We start from the raw sequence: 16975 nt of genomic DNA on the forward strand, positions 1-16975 counted from the left end.
CAGTCGAAATATATATATAAATTAAAAAATTGTCCAGTAGCACCTTAGAGACCAACTAAGTTGGTTCTTGGTATGAGCTTTCGTGTGCGTGCACACTTCTTCAGATACACCTTATATAGGGTCTGGTGACTTCTGTTTCAGTGTATCTGAAGAAGTGTGCATGCACACGAAAGCTTATACCAAGAACAAACTTAGTTGGTCTCTAGGGTGCTACTGGACAATTTTTTTATATTTTTATATAATCTCTACTGCTCTTTAACTTCCCTTGTTTTTTCTTCTTTTGAATATTGCATGTTTTGTCTGAAGTGGAACATCTTTCTATATTGTAAATGTGTTGCCAGGGTATAAAACTCCTGATAGTCATTGATTCGAGAAGATAATGAGATCATAAAATATTCATGGATGTTGCCATTTCTACTCAGGGAATACAGTGGAACCTCTGGTTATGTACCGTCCTCCTTACGAACACTTCGGGTAACGATCTCCGCTAACCCAGAAGTAGTTGCTCCTGGTAGCGGACTTTGCCCCGGGATGCGAGAGGAAGTTGCGTGGCAGCAGGAGGCCCATTAGCAAAAGTGCACTTCAGGTTAAGAACGGTTTCAGGTTAAGAACGGACCTTCAGAACCACCAGAGGTACCACTGTAAAGCTGTCAGTGATAGAATGTTTGCAGTCAAGCTTCTGTGAAAGAGTTTTCCATTTGGCTTTGATTAAAGCCTCACACAAGCCTGAATGGCAAAAAGAATTATAAGACAGGCCCAGGTGAAGTTGGATGAGAAGAGATCCTAGGAGATCAAGCTTATGAGTAGAGTGGCTGAGAAATGGGAACATTAGGGAAGGACAGGTAGAAGAGACAGACTTAAGGAAAAGAGGAGAGAGTAAACAGGATGTTTTAGGAAAGGTCTAATAATAGGGCAACAACTCTGGGAAAAGCTGACACCAAGCCTAAGGACAAATAGGCTGCATGCTCTTCCCAGAAAAGTGGCTGTGATAGGATTATTGGGCAGGCAGGGTACTGCCCAAGAGTTAGGGTTGTTAAAGAAACTAGGACAGAATGGTTAGTTGCCTGAAAAGCAGGGAGTAAAAGAAACAGGTGGAGGCATGAATTGAAAAGGATGCGGGCAAAGAAAAATTACCTTGGGAAGGGAAGGGAAAAGTATGAGATATCAAGTGATTTGTAGTGACTATTTTCATATGGGTAAGTACAGCAATCGTTTGAAGTTGCCATGATTGGGTGGACATGCTGTCTGAGGAAAAGATTTACTGTTCGGAGAGTCACTAGCAGAAATAAAAACATACTTCTGCCCCCACATTTCTTCTGATTTCCCCCTCCTGCTGCAGCCCCTATGTCACATTTCATGCCTTCCAGAACATCTCTCAACCACTGGAAGCAATTCCTCAAGAGATTCAAGAGGCTGCTATAGGAGAGGATAGCTGGGAATGCCCCACAGCATCAGCAGATTTCCAGTCACACTCCTGTGGACTCTACCCCAATACAGTGGTGCCCCGCAAGACGAATGCCTCGCAAGACGGAAAACCCGCTAGACGAAAGGGTTTTCCGTTTTTGAGCTGCTTCGCAAGACGATTTTCCCTATGGGCTTGCTTTGCAAGACGAAAACGTCTTGCGAGTGTTCCGATTTTTTCCCGCTTTCCCCCCCTTTTTCTAAGCCGCTAATAGCCTTTTAGCCGCTAATCCGCTAATAGCCGCTAAACCGCTAATAGCGCTAAGCCGCTAATAGGGTTGCTTCGCAAGACGAAAAAACCGCTAGACAAAGAGACTCGCGGAACGGATTAATTTCGTCTTGCGAGGCACCACTGTATGTGTTTCTTCACATTGGGCAAGCTTTAAGTCATTGCATTGCAGGGGTTGGACTAGATGACCCTCGGGATCCCTTCCAGCTTTACAATTCTATGATTCTATAATTAAAGTTCAAAATGTGGAAACATTCTAAAACAAAATATTTTATTTTATACCAGTTAACTACATTTGTCTTTAAATTAGTTTACAGGGATACACTAGTTGAAACTATAAAATCAAAATTCAGTTTAAATGCCTGCTGGAATAAAATAGCCTTCAATAGGCACTGGAGGTTCAGAAGGAAGCAGGTCTGTCTGACCTCAGCTGGAAAGGAGATCCATAAAATTTGGTGCACAACACTATATGCACAACTGTAGCTGGTAAAAGGCACTCCTAGCCACCCAGGCTACCTGAGCTTCCAGTGGCAAAGATGGATCTAGCGGCACACTCCCAAACTCCGAGCCTCTTCTTTCAGAGGAACGCAACCCCATCCAGAACAGGCACCTGGCCAGTCTCAGTCATGGAGCTAGCAACCCAAAGTGCCTTTGTCTTCCCATCGTTCAAATTCAGATTATTGGCCCTCATCCAGTCCATCACTGCACCCAGACAATGCTCCAGATCATGTGCAGCCTTCTCTGACACATACATTATGGAGAAATAGAGTTTTTTACTAGGCAGGATGTGCAGTGGTCAGGAGAGCAAAACAGATTAATAATCTTTGTACTTAAAACAGGGAAGTGCACTGTATACTGTGTAATAAATTGTAGCGTTTAATAGAGAATTGTTGCTTCCTACGAAAACCAAAGCTCTCTGAAGATGCTTAGTTGCTTGTTTTACAACATAGCTTTTATCTTTAAGCAAAAATAATCACACTGATTCTGTCTGTCTTGTAAGTTGCTGGCCACCCACTTATTCTTATGTTAGTCATTTGTAGTATGTAAATAGCTTGAAGGAAATAAGAACTCTATTTCGCTTTCGCTTTATGGTTGCCTGGAGGCATTTCTTGTTGCGAGCAACCTCATGAGTGGCTTTTTGTTACCCATGTATAATGTCTAAATATAATTATTTAGGAATATTATTTGTAATATTGAAGCCTCCACAAATCCATTTGCCAAGGCCAAGGGCCCTTCTTCAATATAATAACATCATTCATTCCGCCTTCCATCTTCTGAATCATGGGAAGACTTTCTTATGTCATGCTGCTGAGCTTTGAAACAAGAAGAAATATGATGAGAGACTTGCTGCTTCTGCCTTCTCCAAAGCCCAGCATGATATGTGACGCTCCCCTCCTCCAAGTACTCTGGCACACACGGGAGTGGGTGCATAGGTGGTGAACACAAATTATATCTGACTTGTAAGGCAAGCCAACATTTGTGGACCCCTGGTAATAATAAAGGATTTTACTGAAGTTGTTAAGAGTTATTTTGAAATAACAATTTTAATTGCTTATTAGAAGTTGAAAGATTGGCCTTTGGCCAGTGAGAGGTGTTCTGTGTATGAAAAGTGGTTTCTGTACGTGGATTACTCAAGCTGTGTTTCAGGAACTTGCTGTGGATATAGGGCTAGTGGGAGAATCTAGCAACTCTGCTGCCCTATAAGTGGAGGAGGATTTCTCATATCTGAGTAGAGCAGACTCCCTTGGAAGGTGGTGGACTGTCCTCCTTTGAAGGTTTTTAAGCAGAGGTTGGATGGCCTTTTGTCATAGATGCTTTTGCTGAGATTGCTGCATTGCAGGGGGTTGGACTAGATGACCCTTGGTATCACTTCCAACACTGATTCTATCAGGGCACAGCCCCTCTTTCCCCTCTGAATGGGGAGAAACAACTCCAGGCACCCCCTGCTCCCTATCCCACCTGATCAGGGAAAATATCAGCTCTAAATGTTGATGCAGTTGGGAATGTCTGGACTGGAACAACTAAGTTTAGCTTATCATATGTTGATAAAAGATTACTGATTCATGTTCTTGCATTTCTTTTTCAGGTTAAAACTTTTTTTAAAAAATGGCAGCAGAAACCCAGACGCTTAACTTTGGGCCTGAGTGGTGAGTTACCTATAATACTTGTGTGAACTTTTCACTAATGAGTTTGACAAAAGTTGGCTTGTGGATGCATTGCTTCAAATGGTGAATGAGAAAGCATATTTGAGTTGTTGAACTAGCTTTTTTTAATTACAGCTGGTTAATTATATGCCTGGCTTGAATTAAGAAGCAGGAGCCTGTTGTCACAATGTTGAAGAAATCCCCTTTTGTGAGGACATTTCAGTTAGAATAAATCAGAATGATACTAAGGGAGAGAAATATTTAAAAGGAGCACTGAGGGCTATAGATGTTAGTTACTTACTTTCCCACCAGGAGATACCACGGACAGAAAATACTTATAATATTTTTGCTGCTTATTGTCACTCTTCCTTGCAACCATATACAGTTTCGGGGTCACAATGATATGCAGGGTATATGCGTTATTGGAGTGAGCTTCCCACTGTGTTGTACATTCTATGTTGAAAGTGTGGCTAAACATGTCCTTACTCAAGTAAGACGTTGTTACAAAGAAATTGCCCATGGCTTTGACTGCACAGTGGTTACTTAGCATCTTCAGACTTGTTCTCATCATCCAGTATGGATGTTCAGGAAAGAATGGATAAGGATCACCTTTGCTTATTCAAGTAAAGTTTGCCATTCCTTACAGTAAAAATACTGTTGGTATTAAAATTACCTGTGGATAAAATACCTTCATGCAGGAAAAGTGTACATAGTTAATATACTATATTTTTAATGGCATTTTTTGTGCAAATGTGCATACTTAACAGTACATTATTCCAGTGTTTCCCAAACGTTTTTGGGCAACGGCACACCTGTTTACCGGAAAAAAATCTCGCGGCACACCACCATTAAAGCCCCGCCCCGTGCCGTCAGCGTCACGCCGGGAGGGACGCACAAAAGTGAAAGTTTTTTCCCTCCCCCTTGCCGGGGTGGGAGGAGGCAGCAGAGCGAGGGACTCAGGGACGGCGGCAGCTGAGGCGGCCACCCCTCGACGCCGTCCCAAAAGCCGCCAAAAAGCCCTAAAAAAAGAGGAGCAGCACAAAAAACACACCACACACGGGGGGCGTGTTCTAATTTGCTTCTAACTCCGGGTTAGAGCGCAGCACGTGGAGGATGGGTGGGGAAAGAGAGAGGAGGCGCACTGATAGAACGCCAGGCACGGGGGCCGCCAGGGAGAGCCAGCGCGCGCCCCACCCCGGACGCTCGCGGCCACCGCCATCCCTCCCTCCCAGGGAAGGCGGGATTAGAGCAAGCGCCCGGGCAGCAAGAAGCGCGCGCGCGCCGGCCCTGCCCTGGATCCCTCAGAACCGCCAGTCTCTGGGAAAGTGGGCGTGGCTTCAGAACTCTCAGGCAGCAGCACCCGCCGCCCGGCAAGGCTTCCCATTGGGAGGCGCGAATGCTTTAGTGGGCGGGGATTGGTGCAAATATAGGCAGGGCGGGCTGAGAGGAGGAGCCGCCGCCGAGGAGCAGCGACACCAGCAGCGTTTCCTCTCCCCCCTCCCCTCCCGTGTCAACAAGCGGGGCGCCTGCGCCGGGGGTTTGCGCGTCAGGCAGGCAGCCAGGCAGGCAGACGGCGAGAGCCCCGCGCTGGGCGGCCGCTGCTCGCCGCCGCCGCCCCGCGTCTCGCCGCCCGACTCGCCCGCCTCCCTCCCACGGCACACTAGGCAACGTCTGGCGGCACACTAGTGTGCCGCGGAACACCGGTTGGGAAACACTGCATTATTCAAAAGATTAATACTTCACAGCTCAACAGGATATTTTCATTCATTCTCATCCTTCTGCTACTAATAAGCATATTAGCCTGGTGCAGACATAATGCCTGCTTCTTGAAAACCATGATTTGAAAAGCAGGAAGTAATCTTGGGAATGCACGTTCCTTGCTCCCTCCTCTGAAACAATTTCCAACCTCCTTTCCTAGTCTTAAATGTTTTTCAATGAAAATCAGATGAGGGCAGCATAGGGGGCTGCAGAGAGAAGCGGCTATTGGCACAAATCACCTGTTTCCCCTCCCACCAGTGGGAGAGTCTGCTGAGCAGAAGTTTTTGTCAGAAAGAAGGTACAAAGCAAAAACTGCTGCTGTGAATTCACCATTATAACACTACTCTTGCTTTTACTTGGAAGTAAGAAAGTCACCAAGTGCTTGGAGGCCTCTATGCATTTTATGCCTTTCTATTTTTATTTAGAACAGCTGAGAAGGTAGCAATGTGAAGTGGAAGACTAATGAGGGGGTTTCTTAACCATTTTGCTTTGTTTCATTTTCTACTTTGGAAAAAAAAAACTTCTTACACCCTCGTAAAAGTAATCTAAGGGACAATTCTTGGTGGGAAAATGGAACAAATAGAAAGAGTTAAAAGTCTCTTGTTCCATTTTCCCTCTGCTTCAGACTGCAACCTCAGTTGGTTTTATTTTATAAGCCACAGGCCCTAGAAGAACTATGTGTAATGTGTAGTTTCGGCATTAGATTCCCATAAATGCATTCCAGGTATGAAGCAAATCAATATAAAACAATATATAAGCTTTTAATGGGCATATATCAAATGCACGGCATTGTTCAATAAATTATATTATGAAAATCCTCTTCTTTTTTCCTATCTGTCTAATAGATAATTTTTAACGTGTGCTCTTGTTTTTAACCGCACATTAAAAACCATTTGGTAGCAAAATGGAGAATAGCAATTACCGGTAGTTAAATTAAAAATCTTTAGTAACTTTTTGGCACATTAATTTTGAGCAGGATTGGGGTCTACCTGAGGGCCACATTACTTTGTGGGCAGCTTTCAGCTAGAAACTATAAAGATGAGTCTGGCCTTTGTCCGGTAGGCTACATTCCAGCCACACAAAAATCAGAGGTTCCTACATGCACATCTCCCCATCCTCCATTTAGGTAAGCAAGCAAGAAGAGTCATCACAGTTTAAGGCAGTTGAGAGTGTGGAGCAGGACAAGTAAAGGGTGAAGGTGTGTGTGTCCTGGGAAGACATGGTGGTCTGGAGGGCTATAGCTGGCTCCTGGACCTGAGGTTCCTTACCTCTGCTTTAGAGTTTCAGAAAGTATTGTTTTGATACCTTTCATATCCATTATATAGTACTTATTTTTTCAGATTCTTGGTTCATATAAAAGTGGAAGGTTATTCACAAGTGATGTTTATTTAAATGTCATGAAAAGTGCTACCACATGGTGGCAGCAAACCAATGAGAGTTAATCCCAAATTGCTAGTTGGAGTGCCTTGAATCCTCCTAAATTATAAATAGCAGCAGCGATCTGAAAAGTTGTATGAGATAAGCTTTGATTTTAACATTATATAGTTTTTGTAATATTTCAGAGTAACTTTTTGATTGCTGGCTCTCCACTAGTTAGCAGTAGCTTTTATTGACTACTTGTAAAGAGATTCAGATCTGTGCAGATGTTGGACTTCAGTTTAGCTGCCTTTTAATTCAGTTCAACAGTATTATTTTAGATAGGTTTACATTTACCTACAATTTACACTTTATACAACATACACAGAAACAAATCACAATCCTTAGTCACTGGTTACTGTTACAAACAGCAGCTATGATGCCATTGGTCTGAAAACCTCTGTCCTTGGAGATCTCTGACACATAATTCTGGAGTTGTCAAAATATAAAGCACATAATGTAAATAAAGCTGCATTTATGCTTGCTTCCATTTTTTTTGCATAAAAATGGCTCATTTGTCATCTTGTCTGATGAAACTGCAGTTATCTTAACAGTTTGTTTAAAATAGACCAACGTCCAACCATTGGTTATGAATCCAGCTTGTTTAAATAAGCCATAGTTAACATTAATCATAGTTTAGGATTCAAAATGCAAAGCAATTTGGCTTCAAAACCAAACTCTTCCTCCTGCCAAAGGCCAGTTTACATCACACTTCACGGGTTTAGCATAACATCAAAATGTGGCTGTTGTGTTGTGTTGTGTGCTGATAATAGTTGCCCAATTGAGACATTATGGGAAACTGGTTAGAGCAGCTGTAAAATGCTGGTGGGAATCCATTCCACGAGGAGGGAGTGTAAAAACCTGTGACCCATTCCTAGTTCTGGGGGGTTGTCTGAATAAGGTATTAGTTTTATTTGTGTTTGATTAAACTGTGGTAACTAAAATAAAGTTCAGACCTTAGAAAATGCATGTTGTGACTCAGAATCAAACTGAACCTGAAGTGAAAACCACACTGAAACTTTTTTTAAAAAAGATGGAACTGTTATTTGAAAGCCTGCTGTGGATCCAGAACAGATCACTTTCCTGCATCCCCAATAATTCTGGTTTCCAATTCAGAATAAGTTTGGTGGCACATGTGCAGAATCAGAATAAGGGATACATAATACATGGAATGATTTTTATACACGTTGGGTTTGTTCAGGCTTCTATACCCTGCCTTCTTCAAGCGCTAAGAAGCAGCAGGCAGGATGGAGGCCTGCTGCTTTAATGCTGCAATCCACTGTAGAGCAGGCTGTGAGGGTAAACAGCCTGGTAAAGGAAGGGAAGAGGATAGCATTTCTATGCACTGTGGAATGCTTCCTGCATGGTCAGCTAGTATCTGTAACTTTTACAAGATGTTGCTGAAAGCTTTTCACACTAACTTTTCACCCTAAGGGTCAGTATACATAGTTCTTTATTAAACAGTGAGTTCTCTGACAGGCTCATATGTGGTAGATAGGCCTTCAGGGTCCCATCTAGTTCAGAGTACAGTAGCCTCCCTGAGTGTAGGGCAGGTCTCTGAAGTAAGTAGCTTCAAGAGACTAGGTAGAGGGGAATTTGAGAAGATGAAAATAGACGGTGAATGAGAAAGAGAATGGGGAAATAAATTTAAATCTTCGAATTTGTCATCATAGTACATCCTTCAGTACTGCTTTCTGTGACTAGGCCCTGAAAAAAAAGCAAATTAGACATGGGCAAGGAGTTTTTGCCAGCCAAGTTGAACTTTCTCCTTTGAGCAGCTGACATTCTCATGCTGTATCACAAAGCTTTTTTAAACGTCCATTTACTTCCAGAAGCTATTTGCCACGCAGCATGGCTGTAGGAATGCTGTTAGTGGGAAAGCAAGTAATAAAACCCTTCTGGGCAGATAGAGTTCTTTAATCTGGGCCATTGTATATCTTATACTTATGTTGCAACAACTTCTTCAAACTGTAGGCTTTTCTTTTCAGTATATTTAGTCATAGACTATTAACAGAGTATGCATTACAGAGCCAGGGCCAGGTTTGTTCCTGGGAATCATGGGTCCAAGAGTAGTGGCAGTTCATCTGGCTCTGAGAGATGGAGTGGTGAGGACCAGTGGCAGTGCCACTAGTGAGAGAAGCCATAGCAGAGACCTGTGGTGAGATGGCGGCAGTGCCTTTTAGCACTGCCCCTCTCAGGAGGAATACTGTGATTAGAACCACTGCCATCTTACTTTGTCCAGAATTCCTTTGAGTGCTGATGAAACATTACAGAGTGATGATTGAGGGGAAGGACCCAGATGTGTTCAGGGTAGCTGGTAGCAACTTTAGTTATTCAGTTTGGTGCTCCTTTGTGCCAGGCGTTAGAAAAAAATGAAAAATAAAGCAGGTCCATTTGAGTCACATGGGATTCAGCACTTGTCTGACAGTGCTGAATGGTGGTATCAGGTCTCCAATGTCTGTATGTTGATAACCACCTTTGCACATGTGTCGCCTGTAATTGTAATGCAAATGACATGGTGACCTATTTAGATGTATTGGCCTAAGCAACAGCCAATTCAGAACATCAGTTATAATGGAACAAAATTTAAAATCCCAACTGTTGACTCCATATGAACTTCACATTAAAACTATGTGAAGTGCATTTAAGAGTCTTTTGTGAATAATTTTCAACTAAAGCTATATAAAAATAGCTTTCTTTAGCTACTTCTGCAGGATAGAAAGGGATTTCTGTTTGACATCACTGTAGTCTGAAGGTTTGTTGTCCTGACAGCAGAGTACATAACTGATTGTCTTAATTTCCTCTTCCCTATTTGTTCTCTTATAGGCTGCGAGCTCTGTCTAGTGGTGGGAGTGTGACATCTCCTCCCCTTTCTCCAGCTTTGCCAAAGTATAAATTAGCAGATTATCGTTATGGGAGAGAAGAAATGTTAGCACTTTTCCTGAAAGATAGTAAGGTAAGTTAGGAGAAGAATGTTCCTGTCTGATTGCTTGCAAATCCATTCATCGTTTTAAGTGTATGCTAATGAAACCAATGAGAAAATGCTAAACTCATAAAACTCTAAACTTCTTTGAAAGGTCATTAGTTGCTTAGGGTTCTGAAGGCATTTTTAGTAGTTGCTAGAATTATGCCCATAATTCATTTTATTAGTATACATTTTTGGTTTCCAGATATGTCTGAATAGATATTGAGACCTGGAAAAAGAAATAGGAAAAAAATTATTTGCTTTGTACTTTCTTTTGGCTATTGGTATTGTCCATGGCATTTATGTTTTGAGGCTCAATGTATTTTGCTACATTCTCTCTTCCCTTGCAGATACCGTCAGACCTTCTTGATAAGGAGTTTCTGCCTATTCTACAGGAGGAGCCCTTACCACCCTTGGCACTAGTACCTTTTACAGAAGAAGAACAGGTTGGTTTCTGAATAAACAGAAAATTTGAATTTCTATACAGTGGTATCTTGATTCTCAAACTTAATCCGTTCTGGAAGTCCATTCCAAAACCAAAGTGTTCCAAAACTAAGGCACACTTTCCCATAGAAAGTAATGCAAAACGGATTAATCGGTTCCAGACATTTAAAAACAACCCCTCAAACAGCAATTTAACATGAATTTTACTATCTAATGAGAGCATTCATGCATGAAATGCAGACAATAATCAGTGTACTTCACTATAAAATAAATAAGACAGTATTGTAGATGATAAAAATTAAAATTATTATAGTCATTTTTGAATGGGGGGCTTTTATCCCTTACCACAGTCACACAATCAATCAATCAGTAGCCAAACTGGGTTCCACACAGTCACAAAAACAAATTAACCAAGAAAGCCTCGAAAACGCAAAATAAATAGCAAAAACAAAAGCGCCAAACGTAATCTGTTCCGGGAGTCTGATTGACTTCCAAAATGTTCAAAAGCCAAGGTTCAGCTTCTGATTAGTGCAGGTGCCCCAGAAACAATAGCCAACAGCTGCTTTGAATGTTCGGCCTCCGAAAAATGTTTGAAAACACTTCCGGATTTTCAGCGTTTGAGAACCAAGTTACTACTGTAAGCCTTATACTTCATTAATGTAGGAAAAGTGGAATATTCCACTATTGTATCTCATTGATCCTTCAGGTTTAGAGAGATGCATTCAAATACAAAGCAGTTGCCCTGGGGTGATACTCAACTGGAATTGATATTGGTATGCTTCATTCTAAATACAGTGGTACCTCGGGTTTCATACGCTTTAGGTTACAATATGCTTCAGGTTACAGACTCCGCTAACCCAGAAATAGTACCGCGGGTTAAGAACTTTGCTTCAGGATGAGAACAGAAATCGTGCTCTGGCGGCGGGGCAGCGGCAGGAGGCCCCATTAGCTAAAGTGGTGCTTCAGGTTAAGAACAGTTTCAGGTTAAGAACGCACCTCTGGAAAGAATTAAGTTCTTAACCTGAGGTACCACTGCTATGGCTCGGAAAATCTTACGCTGAGAGAATTTTACAGGGTATTCAAAGTATGCAAGTTAATCCAGGGAGTTTTTAACACATATTTGAAAGATGCAAAAAAGTATTGTTCCCTCCCCCATTGTTTAAGCTGTGAAATTACTAGTTAATTATTTCAGAAACTTTAGAAATGGAATTTTGAAAATCTGTTTATAGGCTAAGTGGTTGCCTTCTACCCCCCACAAATACAGTAAGCTTCAACAGAATACACTGCAGGAGGATATAATATTTTATACTTGAATTCTGTATTTCTGTTTTCTTTCTCCTTTATTTGATACATTTATTTCCTGCCTATCCAAATAATTGCTCAAAGTGGCTCACAATTAAAAATACAAAATCCAAAGCCGTTAGAAAATTATAATTTAAATGATAAATATTAAAATCCACAGTAATTCCTTCTGAACACAATGGGATTTACAAGTAATAATTTTTAGGTGTCCTCTTATGTTTCTACATTTGTAGCCATGAAACCCCTTCATGAATAGCATATACAGTGGTGCCCTGCAAGACGAATGCCTCGCAAGACGAAAAACTTGCTAGACGAAAGGGTTTTGTGTTTTTTGAGCTGCTTCGCAAGACAAATTTCCCTATGGGCTTGCTTTGCAAGACGAAAACGTTTTGCAAGTTTGTTTCCTTTTTCTTAACACCGTTAATACAGTTGCGACTTGACTTCGAGGAGCAACTCATAGCACGCGGTGTGGTAGCCTTTTTTGAGGTTTTTGAAGACTTTGGTGATTTTTGAAGCTTTTCCAAAACTTTCCCGACACCGTGCTTCGCAAGACGAAAAATTCGCTAGATGAAAAAACTCGCGGAATGAATTAATTTTGTCTTGCGAGGCACCACTGTAAAGCAGGTAATAAATGACTGTGTTACACACAGATCAGTTAAGAGAGTTCCTAGTTCGACATACAGTGGTACCTCGGGTTACATATGCTTCAGGTTACATACACGTCAGGTTGCAGACTCGGCTAACCCAGAAATATTACCTCAGGTTAAGAACTTTTCTTCAGGATGAGAACAGAAATCGTGCTGCAGTGGCAGCAGGAGGCCCCATTAGCTAAAGTGGTGCTTCAGGTTAAGAATAGTTTCAGGTTAAGAACGGACCTCCGGAACAAATTAAGTACTTAACCCGAGGTACCACTGTACTAGCAAACTATAGATAGATTAAACCAGAATCCAATCTTCTCATTTTATGCATATTGGAGCAGGGCTGGAGAGAAGGGAGGAGCACTTTAATCCAAGGCTTGAACCTAATACAAATATTGTATCTGAATATGCATATAATCAAGTGCTTTGCTGTGTTGTGTAATTCTTATAACTTGAAACATAAGCCACTTTCTTTAATCTGAAAAAGAAAAATCATTCCCTGGTGTCTTAAGTGACATCCACTATACACAAATGCAAAGTAACTGCACGTGAAGCCATCTTGTAGTGTGCTGGACTGTTGGTCCATCTGACCCAGTACTTGCTGTTCTTGCTGGCAACAACTTTTCAAGGTCTAAGCAGAATTATTTCTTAGCCTTGCTGTATATCTGAGATCCATTTTAACAAGATTGTACATGGGCTCTTTCCTTTCACATATATTCTACTAGTGAGTCAAACACTGTTCAAACATTCTAGAGCATTCATATGCAAAAAGCTCATTTTGATATTTGAAAATTGTGATCTCAGAAGTTCACCAGCAATACTTACGTAGCTTGAAAATTGCTGAATAATACATTAGAATTTTGATGGGGCAAGGGAGATAGGTCTGATTTTATGATAGTATTGTTACAAAATATTTCTCTCACCATGTTTCTTCTTTTCGGCAGAGAAATTTCTCTATGTCTGTAAATAGTGCTGCTGTCCTACGATTGATGGGACGAGGCGGAGGAACGGTGGTAGGGGCTCCTCGAGGTCGAAGTTCCTCTAGAGGCCGAGGTGAGAGGCTTTGTGAATGTAAAGTAGTGTCATTGTTACATTTTAGAATTAAACTGCTTAACCCCGTATGAAGATGTTGGGGGTTTATAATTTGCCATGGCTTTTCTTTCTTTGGAAGGAAAGATGGGATAAATGTTACAAAAAATAAATGTAAGCCAGTAAGAGAGAGAACCTAGGATAGAATTGGGCCCTAGCATGAGAGAAGGTAAGGGCTGCAGTACTGCAAAGTACCGTATTTTGCGCCCCATAGGACGCACCGGCCCATAAGGCGCACCTAGTTTTTTGGGGGGGAAATAAAGGGGGAAAAAATTATTTTTCCCCCCCCCAGGCACGGAGCTGGGGCAGGGGAAGCCCGAGCTTCGACCGACCCCAGCCCCCAGAACAGACTGCTCTGCGCAAGCCGTGGGAGCCCTCCCGCGGCTTGCGCAGAGCTACCCGAAGCCCCGGCGCGATTGCCCAGCACGCCGGGGCTTCGGGATAAGAGGCGGCTCTGCGCAAGCCGGGGGAGGGCTCCCGCGGCTTGTGCAGAGTTTCCTGAAGCCTGGAGAGCGAGAGGGGTCGGTGCGCACCAACCCCTCTCGCTCTCCAGGCTTCAGCGAAAGCCTGCATTCGCCCCATAGGATGCACACGCATTTCCCCTTCATTTTTGGAGGAGGAAAAGTGTGTCCTATAGGGCGAAAAATACGGTAATTAAGGAAATTTCAATATACGTACACATCCTGTGTTTTGTTTTCCCAATGTTTAACCAATATTCCTGGATTTAGTGAAGGAAAACAATATTTAGTGGATTTTAAGGTAGGAGCTGAGATAACAACTCTTACTATAAAATATTTGAGTTCACTGGATAAATAAGTAGAATATATCAAGCCATCTGCATATTACAAAAACGGGAAAATGATAACAATTTCTGCCCTTAATGGCCCACATAATGGCCATCTTAGACTTCCTCTGCAATGTGAGGTAGTAGAATGAACAGATGTAAAACAGTTATAACAACCTGCAAGAAATGTAGACATAATAGTTGAATTCATTTAACAGACTGCATGGAGCTGGTCATAGATATATTTGTAGCATAGAAGTGTAGAACAAAAACTACTTAAGACAATAATTTAAAAGAATGTAAAGAGCTTCAAAGCATTCGGGATCATTTTTTGTTATTATAGAAATGAACACATTTTGGGTGTAGTGGGAGGGGCCTATAAACTGTTGGAGTGGTGTGTTTTTTTAATCTAATAATAATAATAAAACGTTGATATTTGGAAGGCCCAGAAAACCTTTTGGTATCACAGTGGGATATCTATGGGAGCAGTCTATAAAAAAGGGTTATTAAGTTAATTTTGTTTTGTTTTTTAAAAAAGTTAAAATTAGGAATTTCTTTTAAAATAAAATTTTGGAGTGCCTTGGGGCCACAAAAAGCCTTTTGCCATATGGCATCACAGCGAGGGATTCATAGGAGCAGTCAGGTTTATAAATAACATTTTGGTGGGGCTTGTTGGAACACCATTTTACTAGTTATGTATCTCTCTTCTAGGCTGTTTGTCACCCGTAAGTTAACCATCCCTGCTTTAAATAATATTGTTTTTATTTATTTATAAAAAAAAATCATAATCCGCTATATCATAAAAAACAGTATCTGTACACAATAGTAACCATGTAAGCATTTAAATAATAGACCATCAACTAGCTGTTGCAGAAATATGTTTTCTTAATTGTCTACATAAACTGGGTAGCATAAAAAAAAATTCAACAGGCATTTATTTAAAGGATGATGGCAAATGACAGTTTTGTAGGCTTTCTGTAGAATCATGCTTGTGCTGTTCTTTGCTCATTTTTACTGTGACCTTCTTGCAGGAGATCTTTAGATATGAAAAAGAAATAATCTAGCAGTGATTATGCTTAATTTTTCAATCTTGCAAGCATACTTTGATGATGTTCCCCACTGCATATTTGGTTTTGTAGTATTTTCTGCTAATGTTCCTAAAGTAGAGTGTCCTAACTGTGTGCTGGGGAAAAGTGTATTTGTATTAAATTGCTCCTCACTTAAAACCTTTTACTGTAGCAACAGTATTTGGCAATCTAGTACTATTAGTGTTGTCATTGGGCCATACGCCTGTGCTAGTAATTCCTGTGCTGTTTCTGCCACTACTTTTAAGAGAAGTGACAACTGCATAACTTTCCAGCAGGGTTCATGCTGGTGGGGGAGCAGAAAATGGGAGTAACTCAGAAATTAGAAGGAATGCTTGTGTGGTTGCCTAGCAATGCACACATGATTATTCCTTTCCTTTTTTAATTTAAGTTCTTACTGAGTTCACAAATATGACTGGAAAGCTGCAGTCCTTCAGCTAAAGTGGAGTGATAATAAATGGTGTACAAGTAAGATGCAAAAGAGGTAGTTTCAGTGTTTTGTTTAAGTATTTGCTTACTTTATTAGTTTTGTTTTCTTAATATTTACTGGTGACTGAGGAAGAGGAAACATCATTTATTGATTCTGTTTTATAGAATTGCCAGTCATGATAGGACAAGTGCCAGGAGCACTCAACACTTTCTCTGGACCAACTGATGGTTCTCTGTGGTTCGGATTCCACCCATGGCCCAGTAGTTACCTGTCATGTAAGACAGCACCTGCTTTGCTATAAACCTATGATTTATGAAAAATCAAACAATGTGCATTTTCTAATTGGTCTCCCTAAGAGCTCACTTTGAAGGAAGAATGGCACTTTGGCAAAGTGCAAGAATCAGCTTTGGTCTTGTTGGTTCCAAAGGAAAATGGTAAAATTTATAAGATCTCAACCATTTTGTCTTTCAGGCAGAGGTAGAGGAGAAAGTGGTTTCTACCAAAGAAGTTTTGATGATGTAGAAGGTGGATTTGGACGAGGAGGGGGCAGAGAAATGCACAGATCCCAGAGCTGGGAGGAAAGGTAATTTAATAAACATATACATTGGCATGGACTGCATCTGTTGTGAAGCTCAGATACCTTGTTATGTTGGTAGAATCCTGGCTGCTCTAAAGTTTGTCCTTCTAGGTGTCTTGTCACAGATGTGGCCACCATGTTTGTGAGCATAGATTTCATAGAATTGTAGAGTTCGAAGGGACCCTGAGGATCATCAAGTCCAACCCCTGGCAGTGCAGGAATGCTGCCTACAGTTGTCCCTGGGTGGGCTCAAACCACCAACCTTCTGGTTAACAACCAGATGCACTGACCTATTTCGCCATGAGCATGAGTATACTACACTTGCCGGGGAGCCATGGTTGGCAGCAACTCCCCTTCGAGAGTATGTTTAATAGCAAACTAGTTTTGCCTTGCCTAATGTATGGAACAGCTATAGAGGTCCAGCTATTTCCATAAATTTTGAAGTTATAAGATCTAAAATGAGTGACAGAGCCTTCTATAAGAACAGCTGGATAAAAATGCTTAAACAAGCTAACTGAACCAGGGCACTATTGGATGATATTGATGATTCAGGAAATCAAGTTACAAAACATAATTATCCCTTGTAGAATTTAAGAAAGATCTGAAATTGGTAGCCTTCATGACATCATAGCTTAGTACTTATCTGGAATTAC

General features: G+C 41.3%; 1 protein-coding gene across 3 annotated transcripts in view; it reads left to right on the forward strand.

Annotated features, from left to right (window-relative positions):
• The window catches only part of GIGYF2 (GRB10 interacting GYF protein 2), a 75485-nt gene that overhangs the window by 9906 nt on the left and 48604 nt on the right, over window positions 1-16975 (forward strand). For all 3 annotated transcript variants that reach the window (XM_082221705.1, XM_082221706.1, XM_082221707.1), the window contains exons 2-6: window positions 3777-3837; window positions 9835-9964; window positions 10324-10419; window positions 13302-13410; window positions 16217-16328. In XM_082221705.1, coding sequence (XP_082077831.1) covers window positions 3797-3837; window positions 9835-9964; window positions 10324-10419; window positions 13302-13410; window positions 16217-16328 — 488 coding nt within the window. In that variant the 5' untranslated portion in view covers window positions 3777-3796. The remainder of the gene's footprint in view (window positions 1-3776; window positions 3838-9834; window positions 9965-10323; window positions 10420-13301; window positions 13411-16216; window positions 16329-16975) is intronic.

The sequence above is a fragment of the Podarcis vaucheri genome (genome assembly GCF_965113315.1).
Source record: "Podarcis vaucheri genome assembly, chromosome: 5".
NCBI lineage: Eukaryota > Metazoa > Chordata > Lepidosauria > Squamata > Lacertidae > Podarcis > Podarcis vaucheri.